This window comes from Stegostoma tigrinum, chromosome 16 (assembly GCF_030684315.1).
Source record: "Stegostoma tigrinum isolate sSteTig4 chromosome 16, sSteTig4.hap1, whole genome shotgun sequence".
In the NCBI taxonomy this organism is placed as follows: domain Eukaryota; kingdom Metazoa; phylum Chordata; class Chondrichthyes; order Orectolobiformes; family Stegostomatidae; genus Stegostoma; species Stegostoma tigrinum.
In genome coordinates this window covers 12,753,683-12,775,496 of record NC_081369.1, presented here as the reverse complement: position 1 = coordinate 12,775,496, position 21,814 = coordinate 12,753,683, and the positions used below count along the sequence as shown (strand labels likewise).

At 40.5% G+C, this 21,814-nt stretch overlaps 1 protein-coding gene and 1 long non-coding RNA gene across 3 annotated transcripts in view; one reads left to right on the top strand and one right to left on the bottom strand.

Moving 5' to 3' along the window:
* LOC125459684 (uncharacterized) overlaps positions 1 to 21,814 on the bottom strand; it is a 65,896-nt gene that overhangs the window by 9,893 nt on the left and 34,189 nt on the right. Inside the window, exon 2 of the long non-coding RNA XR_007249081.2 lies at positions 12,043 to 12,193. This is a non-coding gene — a long non-coding RNA (uncharacterized LOC125459684). The remainder of the gene's footprint in view (positions 1 to 12,042; positions 12,194 to 21,814) is intronic.
* cbfb (core-binding factor subunit beta) overlaps positions 1 to 21,814 on the top strand; it is a 78,637-nt gene that overhangs the window by 45,597 nt on the left and 11,226 nt on the right. Inside the window, exons 4-5 of one of the 2 annotated variants that reach the window (XM_048546390.2) lie at positions 4,127 to 4,243; positions 7,903 to 8,005. In XM_048546390.2, the coding sequence (XP_048402347.1) occupies positions 4,127 to 4,243; positions 7,903 to 8,005 (220 nt within the window). The remainder of the gene's footprint in view (positions 1 to 4,126; positions 4,244 to 7,902; positions 8,006 to 21,814) is intronic. The other variant, XM_048546389.2, reaches the window with a different exon arrangement.

The window sequence follows — 21,814 nt, the reverse complement described above, 5'->3', positions numbered from 1 at the left end:
CCAGGTAGCTGTGGGAGTTGTTGGGCTTGAAACGGACGTCAGTTTCTAGCTGGTTACCTGAGATGGAAACTGAGGTGTCCAGGAAGGTGAGGGATGTGTTAGAGATGGCCCAGGTGAACTGAAGGTTGGGGTGAAAGGTGTTGGTGAAGTGGATGAACTGTTTGAGCTGCTCTGGGGAGCAAGAGGCGGCGCCAATACAGTCATCAATGTAACGGAGGAAGAGCTGGCGTTTGGGGACTGTGTAGGTGCGGAAGAGCGACTGTTCCACGTAACCTACAAAGAGGCAGGCATTGCTTGGGCCCATGCGGGTACCCACGGCCACCCCCTTTGTCTGTAGGAAGTGGGAGGAAGCAAAAGAGAAGCTGTTGAGGGTGAGGACGTGTTTGGCTAGGCAGATGAGGGTGTCAGTGGAGGGTGACTGGTCAGGCATGCGGGACAGGAAGAAGCGGAGGGCCTTGAGGCCATCTGCATGAGGAATACAGGTGTATAGGGACTGGACGTCCATGGTGAAAATGAGGTGTTGGGGGCCAGGGAATTGGAAGTTCTGGAGGAGGTGGAGGGCGTGAGGTTGGGATGGAACGTGTTGGTGAAGTGGATGGACTGTTTGAGCTGCTCTGGGGAGCAAGAGGCGACGCCGATACAGTCATCTATTTACGGAGGAAGAGGTGGCGTTTGGTAGGTGGGGAGTTCGTGGACCAAGGGAGAGAAAATTGAGCCCAGATAGGTGGAGATGAGTTCGGAGGGGCAAGAGCAGGCTGAGACGATAAGTCGACCAGGGCAGGCGGCTTTGTGGATTTTGGGAAGGAGATAGAAACGGGCCATGCAGGGTAGGGGAACAATAAGGTTGGAGGCTGTGGGTGGGAGGTCCCCTAAGGTGATGAGGTCATGGATGGTATTGGAGATGATGGTTTGGCGCTCGGAGGTGCGGACATGATCAAGGGGGCGATAGGAGGTGGTGTTGGAGAGTTGGTGTTTGGCCTCGGCGATGTAGAGGTCAGTGCGCCATACTACCACTGCGCCTCCCTTGTCTGCGCGTTTGATGGTGAGGTTGGGGTTGGAGCGGAGGGCTGTCCGTTCTGCGGGGGAGAGGTTGGAGTGGGAGAGAGGGGTGGAGAGGTTGAGGCAGTTGATGTCTCGACGGCAGTTGGAGATGGTTGAGGGAGGGTAGGAGGCCCGGGGGTGGTGTCCAGGAGGAGGACTTGCATTGGAGGCGGGTGAAGGGGTCAGTGGAGGGAGGGTTAGGCTCCCGGTTAAAGAAGTAAGCGTGGAGGCGAAGGCAGCGGAAAAACTGCTTGATGTCCAAACGTGACTGGTATTCGTTGATGTGCAGGTGGAGGGGGACAAAGGTGAGCCCCTTGCTTAGGACTGACGGTTCGTCCTCGGTCAGTGGGAGGTCTGGGGGGGGATGGTGAAGATTCGGCAGGGGTCTGGGTTCCCAAAACCAGCCCAGCTCGTCCCCTCCCCCCACTGCATCCCAAAACCAACCCAGCTCGTCCCCTCCCCCCACTGCATCCCAAAACCAGACCAGCTCATTCCTGCCTCCCTAACCTGTTCTTCCTCTCACCTATCCCCTCCTCCCACCTCAAGCCGCATCTCCATTTCCTACCTACTAACCTTATCCAGCCTCCTTGACCTGTCCGTCTTCCCTGGACTGACCTATCCCCTCCCTACCTCCCCACCTATACTCTCCTCTCCACCTATCTTCTTTCCTCTCCATCTTCGGTTCGTCTCCCCCTCTCTCCCTATTTATTTCAGACCCCTCTTCCCATCCCCCTCTCTGAAGGGCCTAGGCCCAAAACGTCAGATTTTGTGCTCCTGAGATGCTGCTTGGCCTGCTGTGTTCATCCAGCTCCACACTGTTATCCTTGCTTCTGTGTTCAATTTCTTTTGTTTTTAAAAAAGCATTACATTAACCACCTTAATCACTTGCTATACTGAATGTTGTTTGTGACTCGTGCACTAGAAAACTTGATCCCCTCAGTACCTTAGAATTCTGTAGCAGAACTGCTTTTAAATAATACTGTTCTATTCTTCTTACTACCAAAGTGAACAACTTCACGTCCTGTCACATCTGCCAGATTTTCTTGTGTTGTCTGTCAACTTATTTATATCACTTTGCATCCTTGTTATATCATTTACACAGCATACTTTCCTTCCTACAGGTAGTTCTCCTATAAGGCGATAGTTGCATCCTTGTGTGACGTCACACTATAGAAAATTGCCATAGAAAATCATGTTATAGAGAAATTTCTATCTGTACCGCAGAAAGTTTGCGTTATCCAGATAGCAGATATTCATCTATTGCGGTATAGCCAATTCGCGTTAATGAAACCTGTACCTTGGTGTCATCAGCAAATTCAGCCGCCATGCCTTCAGTCTCCCCAGTTAAGTCCTGACATAAGTACTTGAGGACCCAGTGTAGACTCCTATAGAACTTCTTAATTCATACAGTATGATAAACAAAGACACAGTTATGCCTACTACAGATTTGGTCAATCCCCTTAGTATGTTCGCGTAAATGCTTCTGGTTTGAGCAGTAACATCTCGTGAAGAAACTTGTCAAATGCCTTCTCACACCCTAAGTATAGTTCATCAACAGACTCACCTTTACCTACACTGCATTTACTCCTTCAGCAAATTCCAATAAATTGGTTAAAGATTTTTTTCCATTCACAAAACCATGCTGACACTTGCAAACTACCTTGGATTTTACCATGTGCTATTCTGCTTCCCGAAGACAGATATCAAGCTAGCTGTCCTTTTAGTTTTCAGTTCTCTGTCTTGCTCCCCTCTAGCTGTATTGGAAAGCAATGGAACCTAATTTATTCAACATAACACGTTTAATTCATTAGCCACTTCTTTGAACACCCTAAGTGTGGGAGATATTTATAATGGTTTTTCACTCACTACATTTATTAGCAAAGGGACAATGGCAGTAATGATTTTTTTTAATTGCAAAGTACCCAAAAACAAACAAAACAGTGGTTTGTCGGACTGAAGGAAGGTATATTGTGATAGGACTGGTATAAGCCACTATTGTTTTTATGTTTATTAATAGCTTCAACTTGGGCTTACAGGATATAATTTCAATTTTCAGTGAAGACCAAATTTGGAAATGTAGTTATCAGAGGTTGATTGTCCCAAACTTATGCACTATGACAGAAGGGCACATTTATAACATTCAAACAGCAGTCTTGTGATATGGTGTGCAGAAGCTTTATTTTTGATTTTGTTAAAAGCTGGAATAATTTTTTCTGTCTAGGCGAGGCAAAATCTTTTGATCGTTCAAGTAATGTTCTGAACTTGTAATAGTGGGAACCATGGATTTGTTGTATGATTAGATCATCCAAAATCTCTCTCAGCCTGTACTTGTGCTTGTCTTTGTGAAATGGAGTTGTGGCACATAATTCAAATAACTTCTGAAAGATTATTTTTATTTGAAAATGTTATTTCTAATTTATTTCAAGTGGTGAACGACCAGGTATGAAACCATAAACTGTTAAGCTATTCTCTTCTGTTTGGTTATAAGATGCTACAGATGCATTATTACACCATGTTTGAATACAATTGATTACAGCCTGAAAATATACGGATCCTGAATAAATAACCAAAATTTTAATCAGTCTACTGATCTACAGGCCTTTGTGGAAAGAGGGGTGTGCTCACGTATAATATGAATTGTGTACGATGTGCATGAGACATCAGTGTTTTCGTGAAACTCGGAAGCCACTGCTCAGAGTCAGTGCAGCTTTCTTCACAGACTTATCGCTTACACCTTCACTCTAGCATTTAGAATGTCATCTTCAAATGACACCCCTACTTTGCACTGAAGTATTTGATAGTTTCCTGGATAGGAAAACATCCTTCTGACATTTATTAAACAGGAAAATGGGTTTATGTTTGGTTTCCTTATAACATGATGTCGCCTTGTAGCTGAATGAAGAATTCAACTGATACCAAGGGAACTTATAAATGTTTTGATCGTCGGAGTAGTAATTTTAGTAATTATGCTATTAATTTATCAATTTCATAGTTTCAACATCCTTACTAGCTTGTGAAATACATTTGGAGCGAGCAATTGCCATCAGTTCTTTAAATTCATTACTGCAATTTGTATTCAAAATAGGTGTGCCTGAAGGCTCCAATGATTCTTAATGGAGTTTGTGTGATCTGGAAAGGCTGGATTGACCTCCAGCGACTTGATGGTATGGGCTGTCTGGAGTTTGATGAAGACCGTGCACAGGTAAGCAAGGAAATTGGGCCAATCAGTGTTGTTGATCGTAGACATACTATGCTACACAGTAGTGGCAGTTGGATTTTGCCTTTGATTTCTTGTTAAGTGCTAATAACACTGAATGTTTAGGCAATATTAAGTTAAAGAAGGCAGAAGTATTGTTAGTAGTTTGCCATTGTGCCAGCATGTTATGAATGTCTTGTTTTGGAATCTGACTTTTAGATTTAGGAATTAGTGTTTTTTGGTTGGAATTAATGTTTTAACTGTAGATAAATGGCATCTGGTTGTGAAATTGGTAAATAACCCAGGGGAATGTACTTTAAATGAGTTTGCAGTTAAAAACTAACCTATATTTATCTTAAGGTCAGAGGTATAAGTATAAATTTTGAACTTGAAATCTTGAAGTGTAAATCCATTCCTTGGCTTGTAAAGGAGTCAGACCGTCTACACTTAGTTAAACCATGTATTAAACCCTACTGAGATGCTGAATCAGGATGAAGTCTTAGTTAAAATGTTCTTGCCGACAGAAATAAGCAATTAAATGTGGAGAATTGACAGGCAGTTGTAACTTTGCTTTGGTATGTGCTACATCTCACCAGAACTAGTAAGTCAACTGGAGGTGTTTGGTTTGGTCAAGTACTAACTTCTTTGTTCACAGCAAAGCCCTATAGCAGAAAGCAGTCAACCAAGGGAAAGCTGGTTATCTGCTGACAGTTGGAACAAGGTATTGACCAATTCACAATCCCAGGAACTGTGATGAAAAGTGGAAGGTTATGTCGCCTGTTATGACATGGGGACAGCAAGCCAAACCAAATCAGCCTCCTTATGCCCGGATTCATAACATGATAAAAATTTAAAATATTCAGTGACTCTCAAAATTGCTCAATTGTCCTTAACTGGACTTTAAGAATAACAGTCAAATTTGGAACATGAATTAACAATTTATTAATAATATAACTGTGGCAGGGCATGGATAAGCAATAAGGCAGTCTCCTTTAGCTAGAAACGCACTTCCATGTTGACACAGTTAGAGATAAATTAAAACCAATTGTTATTTGCCAGTTCAACAGATTTGATTGGTACCAGGCCTTCAGAAATCCTTAGTTAATGGAGTTATAAAAGACATGTCAATTGAATTCCAAAGTCACTGATTCATGCAAACAGATTCAGTAACTTTCTATGATTACTTATCCACTTATTACAGAGGTCTGTATTCTTTGTGGAACAACTAAGAAGTTGACAACTGCAGTGAAAATCAGTGCAAAATCCAGGAGCACCATGGTTTTGCTTCAGAACCCTAGTCAGAATGTTTCACTTTTTGCCCCCTCTTTAAGCAGCATTGTGCCTTGCCAGCCTGCACTGATCATCCTTTGATCAGTTCAACATGCAACCAGTTACCAGTCCTAAGCCTAAAACATCTTGTTACTGGAACACCTATCATGTTCTTAATCACAGTTTAATTATTATACTATCTTTCAAGGGCAATTTCCATAACAAACAAATTCACTTGCGCACTCTTTTCCAAAACAAGCTGCTGTTCAAAGTTCAATTCTTGACTTTGACTGTCAGTTCCAAACAAAAAAAAAGTGAAATGAAAATAAAATAATGCAAGGACCCCCATAGAATCTTACCTCAGAGATTAGGAGGACACTAAGGAGCATTGAAGTTAATTTTAGAGGGCTGTGGCATATCTTTTGAGTTGGTCCTAACAAGAATTAATGTGCCTTTGGGATTTTGTAAGATGAAGAATCCTTTCTCAATTCAACGAAGTGGTAGGGAGGGGATGAGAATAAAGTGTAGAGCAGAATTTATAGCATTAGTTTTGGTTAGTTTGAAGTTTGCTTTTGTCTTTTTGAAAAGAAAAAAATGCTTTTATTTAAAGTATTGTGTAGTGATGAATGTTGGGTAATTGCTGAGGGCTTTGATTTTTTTCAAACATTGTCATAACCTTGTTAGGGGCTCTTAATTTTGAACTTGGCTAATGCTTCCAGTACAAAGAAAAAGACCTTTTAAGTGACTTCTCCCATTAGCATTGGCCCATTTTTTAGAAATGTTTAAGTCAGTGTACCTAAGCTATGCTTAATTTGAGATTTTGTTTCCCAACTCTGAGTTAACTAGCTCAACTGGGCAAAAGTACTGTAGCCATTGTATTAAAAAGTAGTATGAGGATGAATGCAGTTGAATTGTAAACTTATAGCATATTTAACACTTAGTGTAGCACAAAATATAGTATATATCATTAACACATTTGTCCTATTAACTGGTTTATAACTTATTATTTACATTGTGATGAATCATTGTAGTTAGGTCCTCCTTCCATGTTTGCACAACCTTTTGGGCTACTTCTTTTCAGAGCCCCTTGCATTCTGAAGAATGCATGACTTTCTAAAGTTGTTGGTATTGAAATGTTTTGTAATTTGATGTCTACAACCTAACAGTTTTTTCCATGGCATCAGCTTCCCCTACACTCTATTGATAATACTTTTGAATCAAAAGGTACAGAAGGTAATTTGGCTTTATGCTTGATTTCTGTGCTCCTAGCACACTACATGAAACCAACTAAGTATTCATCAGAATGGAGGGTGATGGACTGAGATGACACCCCTTCTTGCATGGATTCATTAATGATCTATGGAGCAACCCAATGTCTTGGGCAGAAAAGGGATATCCTCATTAGAGCAATTCTGACTACAATGAAAATAATGCTAGAGAAACTCAGCAGACATGGCAGCATTTGTGGAGAGAAAAGCAGAGTTAACAGTGAGTCTGATGAACCTTTATCAGAACTGGACTCAGCGTTAACTGTTTGTTTCCCTACAGATGCTGCCAGATTTGCTGAGCTTTTCCAGTACTTTGCGCCTCTTTTTTTGTGCAGAAGCCTTAAAGTAGAAAAATAATCCATCAGTACTGCCGCATGGGTCCCTATGAAATTGTACCATTGGAATCAATGATACAAAGCACTTCTAAAATTGTAACAATAACTAGATGGTGCTGGCCAGTAACTAATCTGTAAGTAGTTGATTCCTTGGAAAAGATGTTTTTGAAAGGACTCTTCTGCTGCTGACCCCATGTCCAGCTGTGAAAGTTTGAGCTCCGAAGTGTCAAAGCTGGTAACTGCACACCACTGTCACCTGCGCTAATATGAATGCTTGCATGATTCCTCCCTATTTAGGCATCTGTTTGAAGTGCTGAGGTAACGTGCTTAAAAAGCAGGTGCTAAGTATCCAGTTTCGGGTCGTGTGTAATATTTGCTCATTCATAGAATTATCTCTCCCGAATACTTTGGACCAGTAAAATTTATCCGAGGTAAAGTGAAATTGAATAGTAGGAACTGAATGCTGGGGAGTGATCCTTGTAGTAAGATACTGACGGCAAGTAGTGTATCAATTTTATCGAACTTCAAATTTCCCTGCTTTGTGAATGGGCTATTATTGCTTTGGATTTGTGCTGTATTGTGATGAAAAGAGGCATATCTTTCACTGTACTAATTCATTTCATTTTTATTTTTTACATTCTTGAAATAAGGAATTTCATGCTTATTGAGTGTTTATAAGATTTCAGAAAAGCGTTTAATGAGATTCAGAAAATCCTTGGAACTTATTACTAATTCTCATGATTATTGCTATTTTATTGAAACTTGCATTCAGTTACACCTAATTTTTTTGCAGCAGGAGGATGCCCTGGCACAACAGGCATTTGAAGATGCCCGAAGGAGAGCCAGAGATTTTGAGGAGAGGGAGAGATCTCATCGGGAGGACATGGAGGTGAGAGGTTAGGACACTTTTTGTGTTAAGTTAAGGAAGGCAGGCATGTTACTCTGCAATAGTATGTAATACTGTGTTCTCCCCACTCCTGGAAAATGTTGGGAAGGTACTTTTGGCAAAGACTAGTGTCATAGAAATTAGGAGCTGGGGTAGGCCATTTGACCGTTCAAACCTGCTTCTCTGTTCAGTATGATCTTGGCTGATCATACAACCCATGCCCTTTGATCTCTTTAGCTCCAAGTGCCATATCTAACTCCTTCTTTAAAAGCCTTCAATGATTTGGCCTTGATTGCTTTGCAGTGTAGAATTCCACAGGCTCATCACTCTCTCGGTGAAGAAATTTCTCATGTCATTGGGAACATTCATCTTGTGTTTACTTGTTTAGTTCTGATGCCATTTTATAGGTTTCTAAGATACTTCTTCCTCCCCCTGCCCAAAATTACTCTTAAAATCAACTAAATATAGTCCTAATCAATCCTGTCTGTCTTCATACATCAGTCCTGCCATCCCAAGCATCAGTCTTGTAAACTTTGTTGCACTTCCTCAATATCCAGAACAACCTTCCTCTGGTAGAGACCAAGATAGCATCCATTACTCCAGCTGTAGTCTCACCAAGGCCCTTTTCTCAAATCCTCTCACTGTGAAGGCCTTCAGTGACTGGTGGACAATGACATTCAGGCCTTGTTGCACCACCTCTTCCCAATCTATTGCCATGCAGATAATCTGCCTTCCTGTTTTTTGCTAAAGTGGATAACCTCACATTCGTCTACTGTGTATTTGTCCACACATTCAACTTGTCCAAATCATACTGAGGCATCTCTGCCTGCTCTTCTCAGTTCATCGTTCCACTGCTACCCAGGTTGAAAGTGTTACATTTTAGTTTTCTCCTATAAATTAGTTGTGTATATAATGAGCTCCAAGCATTGATCCCAGTGGTATTGCCTGCAACTTGGAAAAAGACCAGATAATTCCTACTCTGTTTCCTGCCGTCTAAGCAGTTCTTTATCTGGGTAGCTAATAGTGCTACTGAAATTAAGTGATGATATTTGGAAAACCAGATTTCCTCCTCTTTTATGGGAATGCACCACATTCATGGTCCGAAATTGTTTCCTTTGGAGTACGTGGAAGTCTGGAACTTCAATTACGTAGATATGTTGGAGAGGTTTTCCTCGAAGTTTGAGGTAGGGGGAATAGAGGTACTTGGTCAAATTTAAATAGGTAAAGATTGTTCCCATTTGTGGAAGGATCATGATCCAAAGTGCGCGCAGGTTTATGGTAATAGGACCAAGATAGGCTCGCAGTATTCCAGATATGGTCTAATGGCATCATGTGAATTAACAGTTATTACATGAAAATATTTGAGATTTGAAATGTACTGTCTGAATATAGAGGAGGCAGGCTGAATCAAGGCATTCAAGAGGGAATTTAAATTATGATCCAACAGAAAGAATGAAGGACAGTGAGAACATGCAGGACATGGGCTACAAGGACAATTACTGCTTTTGGACAGTCAGCACAGACCCCATAAGTTTAATGGCCACCCTTTTTTGTGCTGGAACCCTTCTTTACACAAAGTGAGAAATGATAAACAAAAAAAAATTCTGGAAATTCTCTGTGGCTGCATCTGTGTGGAAATCTGGAGTTCTGATCAAATTGTTCACCCCCAACATTAGTAATTGTCTCTCTACAGTTCTGACAAGATAATCATTTCTAGTTTTTTGTTTTTATTTGATTTCCATCACTTGAATTATTTTTCCTTAGTTTAACTGAGAAACTGTAACACTGGCTGAATGGCCATTTATAAAAATACTCCAGTTAGGACCAGCTGAAGTTCCTCTCAAAGTAAATTTGAACATGCTCGGATTGCCCCATTATTATACTAGTATATCATTTCCAATTTTTGCTGTGCCCAAATGTTAAGTAATCATCTGTTTCCAGTTTTCTGTTTCAAATTGAATCCATTATAAACTCTCTCAAAATTACAGCAAACTCCTTGTCTCGAACTGACTTAAATCCAGCCCAGATAGAGATTTGACCGTCATGGCCTCATTACTATAAGAAATGGGAACAGAAGCAAACCGTTCAGCCCATCAAGTCTTCTCAGCCATTCAGTTAGATCACGATTTAAAAATCTGTTTCCTTCAGCCTTAATTGTACTTAATGACCCAGCTTCCACAAACGTCCATTGTAAATATTGCTATATGTTCACTACCATCTGAAGAAATTCTTCATTATCTCTGTCTTAAGTAAGCAAACCCTTACACCTGAGAAAATACCATCTGATCTTTGTTCCTTAAGAGACTCAACCTGTCTATATCCACCCAGTCAACTCACCTACCTCCCCCTAGCATCTTTCATGGTGGTCTCATCTCATTCTTTTAAACTCTAATGAGTACAAGTCCAACCTACTCGACCACTCCTTTATAAGAAACTCTTCCATGCCTGGGATCAACCTGCTGAATCATCTTCTGGACTACCTTCAATGCCATTATACCTTTCCTTGGATAATTTGACCAAGATAGGTTCACAGTATTTCGGGTATGGTCTAACTAGTGCCTTGTATAGTCGTAGCAAGACTTATTATTTTTATATTCCATTTCCTTTTGGAATAGAGGCTAACAGTCCATTTGCCTTGCCTATTTACCTGCCTGGATGTTAGCTTTTTGTGGTTCATGCATAAAGAATTCCAAATCTGTGTAACAGCTTTCTTCTGTCTTTCTCCATTTAAATAATATTCAGCTCCTCTGTTCTTACTGTCAAACTGCATAACCTTACGTTTTCCCGTATTATATTCCATTTGCCCACCCACTCAATCTGTCTATACTTGTCAGCTGTTTGTGACCTCGTTACCTGCCTTCCCACCTATTTAGTGTCATACACAAACTCTACAATTGCACATTCATTTTCAAATTCCAGGTGATTAGTATATATTGTATACAAATTTGGCCTTAGCACTCCACTAGTTTTCGACTGCCATCATAAAAAAAAATGCCCTGCTTTTTCCCCCCAAGAATTGGTCTTTTATTAGCTAGCCAATCCTTTACCCTTGTTAATATACTATCCTCACCACCTTGGGCTTTTGTCTGATCTTATTAAATAACCTTTTGTGTTGTATCTTCTGTTCAAGCCTTTTGCAAATTGAATACTGGCTCCCCTTTATCCATCTTGCTTGTTATTTTTTCAAAGAATTGTAGTAAAATTGTCAGGCATAATTTCCCTTTCATGAAGGCAAGCTAACTCTGCTTGATCGTGTTGTATGTTTCAAAACGCTGTGCTATTACATCCTTTATAAGACTTAACATTTTCCCAGCAACATCCATTCGGTTATCTGGCTTAATAGTTACTTGATTTTTGTCTGCCTCTTTTTTTAAATAACATTGTAACATTGGTAGTTCGGTAATCCTCTGGGATTTTTCCAGAATCTAAGAACTCTCAAAATTACTGTTAATGCGTAACCATGTCTGCAGCTACTTCCTGTGATATCCTAGGATACAATCAGTCAGGCCTCTGGGACGTATCAGCTTTTTGCCACGTTAGTTTCTGCAATATACTTTTTCTGATGGTAGTTACTTTATTTCCTGCCTCTCTTCCCCTTGATTATTTAATATTTTTAGAATGCTGTTAATGGCCTGGACTGTGAAGAATGATGTTTAAGTATTTACTCAACTCCTCCTCTGCCATTTTCTGGTTCCTAAGACTCATTCTTGAAGGGGCCTATGTTCACTGTGGTCCTTCTCATCACTGTTTTATTTAATGAAGCTCTTGCTGTTGATTTTTGTTACTTGCCCTCAGTTTATTTTCTCTTTTTTGTTTTCAGTCAACTTTTGTTGGCTTTTAAAATTTCTCCGTTCCCCTTTTTGCAACTTGGTCATCATTCTTTGCCATTTTAACTTAAACATTAAACATCACTTCTGTAGTTTTGCATAAGCTGCAGCCTGATTTTAAATATTTGGTCACGAAAATGTGATTTGATCCATGGCAATGGGGCTTCTATTAAGAATCGTGAAACAAGATACAAAGGTTACAGTTGTAGTAATAGCTCACCTGTAGTTATTGTTCCTTTTTGATGCTCTGTAAGACTGGTTTGACAATCAGATTCCTGTTGAACTGGAGTCCATCTTTTGCACTCTCTGAAACATCCAGGTGGGTGGGATATCCAACGGCTCAGTGCATAAATACAGATTTAGCAATTGATCTATTTTTAAAATAAAGATGAATTTTAATATTTAAAACATAATTTCAAAAATATTAAACTAACCCAGCTGTGTTTGATCAGTTGGGTGTTCTGTAAGCATTCCAATATTATACAGTGGCTGTGATTTTTCCTGGCAGGAGACACGCTTCTGTTTTTCTTTAAATCTGTTTAAAGAAAAAAAAATTGAAGTGTTTCCTTATTTGAAATAACTTTAATAGAGAACAGATTACAGTTCATTCCTTTAGTAAACAGAAATAACTATCATTACTCCACCCACTCTATCCTCCACCACCCCCTACAGAGTTTGCGTCGCCAGATTTCACAGCATCTCGCAGCTTGCAAGTATTACCACTCTTGTCTGAATACAGCTACATAGATATGGGAGCACTGTTGATGTATAATAGTGTAACATGTCTGTTATGCCCCTCCATTCTTCCCCTCAACCCCTTTCAGCATAATCAATCTTTGTATTCCTTGCCTACTGTTCTTTCTTGCAACTGCTATAATCTATGTCTGTCAATCTTTCAAGTGCAGTGATCCTGCTTTTTGTGTCCCTTTGCTTCCTCCACCCCATCTGAGCATGCATGCATCCTCCTCTCCCCATGCGCCCTCTCTTATTTATATAGTAATCAGTTTCAGTTCGAAAGAACAATTCAGTGACACATGCATCAAGATCCATTAACAGTTCTGTACGTTTTGGTATGCCCTTGAGTATCACCATATTGAGCTGTCTTGAACTATGTTTGAATTTTGCTATTCCCTTCATGTGAAATTCATCTAGCTTCATGAAACAATGCCAACTGAACAAATGGCAAATTGTTCAGTTATATGCCTGTATTCTTAATCAAAACTACCCAACTCAATTATTAATAATGGTCTCAAGTCCAAATATTGTCATTGATGTTTTTCACTGAATTTTATTAGTTTTAGTTCACAATAAAAGTCTTCTATTTGTAGCACCTAACCATGTCTCCTACAACAAAGATTTTGATGTATTGCACTAGTTTTGAATAGCACTGTTCACTGCTGCTATGCAAGAAGCTATAATAGATTATTTTAGCAGGATCCCACGACTCGCTTGAGGTAAACAACCACGTGATCTGCTTCTGGTAGTTATGACTGTGGAAGAAATGTTGATCAGAGTACTAGAAAATCACTCACCACTCTGTTTTAGTGTTATGGTCAGTTTTTTAAAGTACACCCAAATCATTGGGATAAGATCTTGGTGCAATATGTCATCAGAAAAACATTTGATTAGTGTAACCCTTTCACGTGTATTGTTACTATTCAAGACTGCTCAAACCAAAGTATAATTCTGTGTTAATCCAAGATGGATGAGCTTTCACTGCACTGAATTCCATTTTCCAATGCAGTGTTTTTCGTGGGATGTCAGTATCACTGGCAAGGCCAGCATTTGTTCTTCATCCTTTGCCCTTGAAATATAAGGAGCAAAGATTTACCTGGATTTTGCCAGGAATGGAGGATTTGAGTCCTCAGAGGAGGCTGGATTGGCTGGGACTTCTTTGAAGCGTGGGAGGTTGAGGGCTGACCTTATAGTGGTTTATCATGTGGAGAGGTATAAATAGGGTGAATAGCAAAGGTCTTTTCAGAGAGCAGTTAGGGTTCTGACATGTGGACCAAACCAAATGAGACACTTCCTTCCTTGAGGAATGTTCAATTGACAATAAACGCCAAGATCACAATTAATGAGGTTATCTTGAACTTAAATTCCACCAGCCACTCTGCCCATGTGGAGACACAGCCTATAAATTACTAGTCCAGTGAAATTACCACTATGCCGCAGTTTCCTCTTAACAGGGGAAATGGTACCATTTAATTCTTTGTGCTGTTCTCAAAGTTAGCTTTCTGTGTATCTTGTATTAAGTCATTAAATGTCGCAAATAATTCAGGCTCCAGAATAGATGCTATAGGAATGCTCATCATTCCAATGTAAGTATGTGAGCATTGTCAAAGACAGCATTTGTTTTCTTTTACCACTTGAGATCAGTATGTTGCTTTGTAAAGGTGTTTTATCATACCCTTAGAATGACTGTCTTATTCCAACAGCAAGCGTTTTGAGTTTAAAAAGACATTAATTGTTATCATTTTTACCTCAAATTTTAAAAAGTGATATCTTGTTCACTTGTATCTCAATAAGCTTTCAAAAATACACATGTGGGTAAAGCAATATGGTTCAAACTTAATATTGTCTTGGACATCTCTTGTGACAGGCCTGTAGTTTCATCTTTAAATTTGAAATGAAATCCTGATAATGTGAAGGAAGCTCCCAGAAACTGCAACGTTTCTTTTAGTCAAATTTACTAGAGAACCAAGCCATAGGGGAGGTGCCAGAGGACTAAAGAGGGTTGGTGGCTAATATTGTGCCTTTATTTAAGAAAGGCTGTAAGGAGAAGCCAGGAAACTACAGACTGATTCTGATGTCAGTGGTGGCTAAGTTGTTGCAGGGGATCCCGAGAGAGGATCTACATGCATTTGGAAAGGCAAGAACTGATTGGAGATTGTCAGCATGACTTTGTGTATGGGAAATCATATCATACAAACTTGATTACATTTTTTTGAGGACTTAGTCAAAAAGATTGAGGACAAAGTGGTAGATGTTATCTACATGTTTAGTAAAGCCTTTGAGAAGGTTCTGCACGGTACACTAATTAGTAGAGTTAAATCAAGTGGGACAGCTTGCCAATTGGATGCAAAATTGGTTTGACAGTAGTAGACGGGGTGGTGATGGAGGGTTGGTTCTCAGACTGGAGTCCTGTGACCAACGGTGTTCTGCAGCATTCGGCAGTGGGTCCAGTTTTGTTTGTCATTTATATAAATGATATGGATGAGAATTCAGAAGGCATGGTTAGTAGGTTTGTGGATGGGACCAAAATGGGTGGTATAGTGGACAGGGAAGAAGCTTATCTAAGATTACAAAGAAATCTTGATCTGTTGAGTCTGTGGTTTGAGGAGTGCCAGATGGAGTTTAATTTGAATAAATGAGGTTACTGTATTTTGGTAAAACAAACAAGGGCAGGGTTTGTACAGTTAATGGTAGGACCCTGGGTACTGTTGTAGAACAGTGTGTCCCAGGGGTTCAGGTACCTGATTCTTTGCAAGTTGCATCACAGATAGATAGGGTGCTTAAGAAGGTGTTTAACATGCTTGCCTTCATTGTCAGACCATTGAGTACAGGAGTTGGGATGTCATTTTAAGGTTGTACAGGAGTTTGGTAAGATCACTTTTAGAGTAGTGTGTACAGTTCTGGTTGCCCTGCAATGATTAAGTTGCAGAGGCTTCTGAAAAGATTTACCTGGATTTTGCCAGGAATGGAGGATTTGAGCTATCAGAGGAGGCTGGATTGGCTGGGACTTCTTTCATTGAAGCGTGGGAGGTTGAGGGCTGACCTTTATAGTGGTTTACCATGTTGAGAGATATAAATAGGGTGAATAGCAAAGGTCTTTTCCCAAGGGTGGGCAGTTTCAAGACGAGAGGACATTCTTTCTCCTTTCATCTTAAAAATTTTTAAAAGGGACCTGAGGGTGGTTTGTGGATTGATTGGTTTGTCTGTGGAATGAACTGCCAGAGGAAATGGTAAATCCAGGTACAGTTACAATATTTAAAGGGCATTTGGACAAGTTGATGAATAGGAAATGTTTAGAGGGATTAGGCCAAATGCAGGCACATGGGATTAGTTTAGTTTAGTTTGGGAAACCTCAGCATGAATGAGTTGGAACAAAGGGTCTGTTTCTGTGCTGTATATCTGTGACTCTATCCATGTACCTCATAATCATATGCACCTCGATCCAGTTTTGTCTCAACCTTCCAAGGAAAACCGCTTCAGCCTAATAAAATAGACTGTCCAGCTAGGGCAATATCCTCAGACATCTCTTATGCACCCCCTCTCATGCAATCCTGTATATACTGTGGTAACCAGAACTGTACACAGAATCCAATTTGTGGCTGAACCAGCACAACCTCCCTACCGCTCCCGAAAAGGTAAGTATTCCATCTGAATTCATACCATCGTATCTACCTGTTCTGTTGCTTTCAGGGATCTTTAGATATACTCACCGATGTCTCTGATCTTTAGTACTTTCCAGAGTTCTACCATCCATAGTGTAATCCTTTTGTCTTATAGTACCCGTCCTCACTTCAGTACATTACCGCTCTCTCTTTTTCTGGATTAAATTCCATTTGCCATTGCTCTCCCCAGCTGATAAGTCATTAATATCGTCCTGCAGGTAATGGCTGTCTCTCCATTATATTTATCACCCTACTGATTTTCATGTCCTTTGCAAACTTTCCAATTTTATATTGGTACATTTAAATCCAAATCATTAATGAATACCACAACTAGTAAGAGGCCCAGCAACTGAGTCGTCCCACTGGAAACAGACTTCTCTCTACTATCACCCTTTACTTCCTGCCTCTCAGCCAGTTTTGGATTCAACTTGCCACTTTGCCTTAGATCCTTTTAAATATTGCTATCAACAGCAGAATTATACTCCCAACATATGCCAGGCTATGAGGTTGTAGAGCATCTCCCAGTCAACCATTGTGATCAAATCACAAGATGAACCCTGGTTACATGAAGAGTGCAGGAGGGTATGCAAGGAGCAGTGCCAGGCATACCTAAAAATGAGGTGTTCATGTGGTGAACCTACCAGACTGTGTGTTAAACTTGTTAAACAAGTGTTAGACAGCTAAGTGATCTCGCAGCAATGGATGGGATCTAAGCAGTGCAGTCCTGCCATATCAATCTTGAATGGTGGTGGACAAGCAAACAACTCAGTAGAAGAGATGGCTGCACAAATATTCCCATTGACAATGATGACAAACTCTGTAGCTGGAGTTATGCTTAGCACACAGGAAGAAGGCTGTGGTTATTGGATGTCAGTCTTCTTGGCTTCAGGACATCTCTACATGAGTTCCTCAGGGTAATGTCCTAGGCCCAACCATGATCAATGATTTTCTCTCTGTCATAAGGTCAGAAGTATTGTTATTTGCCAATGATTATGCAATGTCCAGCATCATTTGCAACTCAGCAGCTACTGAAGCAGTTCATTCATCAGCTATAACTGTGGGTGAGGTGCTGATGACTGGAGGGTGGCTAATCTTGTACCTTTAAAGCTTATAAGGAAAGACTGGGGAACTTTAGACCTGTTCAGTCTGACTTCAGTTATGGGTAAATTGTTGGAGGTGATTATAAAAGGTAGGATTTATGGACAATTAAAAAGGCAAAAAATTAATTAGGGATAGCATGATTTTGAGTGAGGAAAATGGTGTTTGTCAAACTTTTTAAAAAAGGTTGATGATGGCAGAGCAATAGACTTTGTTTATTTGGATTTTAGTAAAGCCTTTGACAAGGTTAATTAGTAAAGTTAAGTCACATGGGATTCAGGGTGAACTTGCCAATTGGATGCACAATTGGCTTACCAGCAGGTGACGGTGTAATGGTGGAGAGTTGCTTTTCGGACTGGAAGCCTGTGACCAGCGGTGTTCCACGGATCAGTTCTGGGTACTCTTTGTTTGTCATTTATAAATGATTTGAATGAAAATATAGAAGGCATGGTTAGTAAGTTTGCAGTTGACACCAAAATTGGTGGCATTGTAGGCAATGAAGAAGGTTTTCTTAGATTACAAAGGGATCTTGATCAATTAGCTCAGTGGGCTGAAAAATGGCAGCTGGACCTCATTCTGGATAAATGCGACCACAAACAAGGGTAGTGTTTATACAATGAATGGTGGGCCCTTAGGTAGTGTTGTAGAAGAGGGACCTAGGAGTGCAGGTACATAATTCTTTGAAGTTTGCGTCACATATGGACAGCTTGGTTAAAAAGATGTTTGGCACACTTGCCTTCATTGCTCAGTCCTTTGACTATAGGAGTTGGGACGTTATGTTGAGGTTGTACAGGACACTGGTGAGGCCTTGTCTTGGAATACTGTGTCCAGTTCTGGTCATCTGGTTATGGGAAGGATATTATCAGGCTGGAGAGGACTTGAGATTTACCAGGATGTTGCTGGATGTGGAAGGTTTGAGATGTAAAGAAAGACTGGATAGGCTGGGACTTCTTTTGACTGTAGGAGGTTGACAGGTGATCTGATAGAAGTTTATGAAATAATGAGGGGTAGAGACAGAGTAGTAGTTGACTTTTCCCTAAGATGAGGAATTTCAAGACTAGTTTTTAAGGTGAGAGGAGAGAGATTTTAAAAGAGACATGGAGCATGTTTTTACACAGGGTGGTTCACATGTGGAATTAACTTCCTGAGGAAGTGGTAGATGCAGTACAATTAACATAAAAGATGTTTGGATGGATATATAGATAAGAAAGGTTTGGAGGGATATGGGCTTAGGAGCAGGCAGGTGGGACTAATTTAGCTTGGGATTATGTTTGGCACAGACTGGTTGGACTGAAGGTATTGTTTACATGCTGTATGGCCTATGTTCAAATGCAGCAAGAGCTGGAAAATATCCAGGCTAGGGCTAACGAGTAACATTCATGCCACACAAATGCCAGGCAATGACCATCCCCAGAAAGAGAATCTAACCATGGCTCCTTGATATTTAATGGTGTTAACCATCGCCGAATCCCTCACTATCCACATCCTGGGGGTTAACAGCGACCAGAAACTCAACTAGACTCACCATATAAATACAGTTTGACTGTAGGAGCAGGCCAGAAGTTAGGAATCCTGCAGCAAGTAACTCACCATCTGGCTCCCAAAGCCTGTCCACCAACTACGAGGCACAAGCCGTGTGTATGATAAATACTTCCCACTTGCCTGAATGCGTGCAGCTCCAACAACACTCAAGAAGCTTGACACCATCCAGTACAAAGTAGCCTGCTTAATTAGCACCACATCCACGAGCATCTACTCCCCTCACTATTGACATTCTATAGCAGCATTGTGTACGATCTCCAAGACGCATTGTGAAAATTTGCCAGATATTCATAGCACCTTCCAAGGCCATGACCACTTCCATTTAGAAGGGCAAGGACAGTAGATGCATTGGAATTGCCTGCTACTACCCACAAGTTCCTCTCCAAACCACTTACTGCCCTGACTTGGTAATATATCATCATTCCTTCACTGTCATTGGGTCAAAATCCTGGAATTCCTTCCCTAATGGCATTGTGAGTCTGCCTTCCAGCACATGGACTGCAGCAGTTCAACAATACAGCTCGCCACCACCTTCTCAAAGGTAACTAGGGGCAGACAACAAATGCTGATTGGTAGCCAACAACACCCAAATCACATGAGAGAATTGAAAAATATCCTGATACCTCTAGAATCTAAAGCTATCCCTCCCCATTTCTTTCACCCACATATTCATCAATTGTATCGTTCTATTCCTATGCTCACTGCTGCATGGCACTGGGAGTAATCCAGAGATTGCTACCTGTTTGAAGTTCTGCTTTTCAACCTCCTACCTAACTCCCTAACGTCAGCTTGTAGTACTTTGTTTTTCTTTTTTTCTATTGTCTGGGTCCCAACATGGATCACGATATCTGGCCATTTACCCTCCCCCTTCAGATTGGCACTCTGACATCCTTGACATTGACAACCAGAAGGCCACTTACATCCTAGGCAAAAGTACCTGCCTGCTCCCCTACAGATGAATTCCCTACCCCTCTAGCAGTTCTGTATTACTTCCTCTCCATCCACCTACACAGCTGAACTGCCCACAGTGTTAGTTCTGGCTAGCCTCTTCAGAGGAACCACCACTCTTAATGTTTCCAAACAAAATACCTGTCTAGTACCCACCTATCTGGCCACTTCTGCCTCTGCCTGCATTTAAGTTGCAACATGACCACATTCTGAAATATGCAGTTTTCAAACCTGTCTGCTTTGTGAACTGCACTGTAAATCCTCCAACTGCTGGTTAACCTCTAAAACCCAGAGTTCAGACCTAGTGGGAGGCACTGCCTGCACACCTGGCCACCCAGACTGCCAAGAGCATCTTAAGATTTCCACCATTGTGCAAGATCTGCAAATCACATTCCTGAGTTCTCCAGAGGTATTGCAACCTAATAGGATATAGTTTTAGTTTACCCTTATTCTTTCTTAAATATAGACTAAAAAACGGTATCCTTACGTCTTGAATCCCACTCGGTCTACAGCTGGCCTGTCTGCTTTCTGGCAAGGGTCCTTACCTCATCTGCTGTATTGTGATGCTGACTGCCTGACACAGGACATCACCTTGCCTACTCCTCTCAATATCAAAATATCAATAAAATGGCTGAGTTTAGAGTGCAGATCAGGTAATTTGAATGTGGCCTAGTCAGATTGAGTAACAATTATGCTCTTATTGCATTGAAAGATGGTCATTGATGCCAGAGGAAAGAAATCTGTTCTTTCGGTTTTTTTGGTTCTTCCTCAGAATTGTACTGAGGAATGATCACTGGACCCGAAACATTAACTCTGTTTTTCCCTTCACAGATGCTGCCAGACCTGCTGAGCTTTTCTAGCAACTTTGTTTTTGTTCCTGATTTACAGCATCTGCAGTTTTTTTGGTTTTTAATAGATTGTCCAGTCCACTTGATTGCCTGGTCTGACTTATCTGGGGCTTCTGAGTGCCCTGATTGTCTTATGTTAGTTACTGAAGAGTATAAAAGTTATAAGTTGCTTCCCAGTGAAGACTTTTTAAATTTTGCACCTCTTGCTTGCATTAAGCATTTCTTGGATGTTCGTTATAAGTGTGCATAATTATATTAGGGAGCTGTGATTGAATAAAAGTATGAAGAATAATGAAAGGAATCCCACCTTGAGGGGTTAGATGAAATATTGTAATTGTAACAAAATTGAAAGTAGTTTCACGGAAATTAAATTTTAAGTTGGATCACCATTTGGGAGTGGGGGGGAGGAAGGTGAAGAATGAATATTAAACTTTCATTCTCGCATTGTTCCAAATTGGTGTGCCATCCTCCTTTCCCTTCCATTTACTGTTAGCTCTGGTTTCTGTTTCATGTGCATTGTGGCTTAATCTTGCCTATGCAGTAGTTGATCCATCTGAAAATTGAAATGTTATATTTTATGAATTCAATACATACGCCATAATACCTATATTATGGAATGATATCATTGTCACTGGATCAGAATTCTGGAAGTGGCCTCCAAAGAGCACTGTAGGTTTAAGTACTCGTCCCCTCATGAGCTACAGTGGTACAATAACACAGCTTACCACCACCTTTCCAAAGGTTATAACAATGAGCAGTAAACGCTGGATTAGTTGATATTGCATGCATTCTGAACAAATTACATAAAAACTAATGTTAGAAATTGCATCTCATGTCAACCATTAAAGGCTTTTGTAACTTTGAGGCTTTTAAGGTAAAGTGAGTGTCACTTATTTCTAAATTGGCTGGACTGAGCATGCTAAAGTGAGAAAAAATACACATGGCAGCAAAAGGAACTGACTGAAATTTGTTGCAAGAGGTGATTTAAAAAAAAATTATTAATGTATGTGCGTGTGGTGAGTATCTTGAAGAAAGTAATTGTCAGTCTTTTTATTGCACCGGAGCCCCCCCTCAGGGGAGATTTTATTGTCCAAAGCTTGTGATGTTGCTTTTAGCACCATCCAGTGTTTGTAACATGAATTGCATTTATACATGAAGA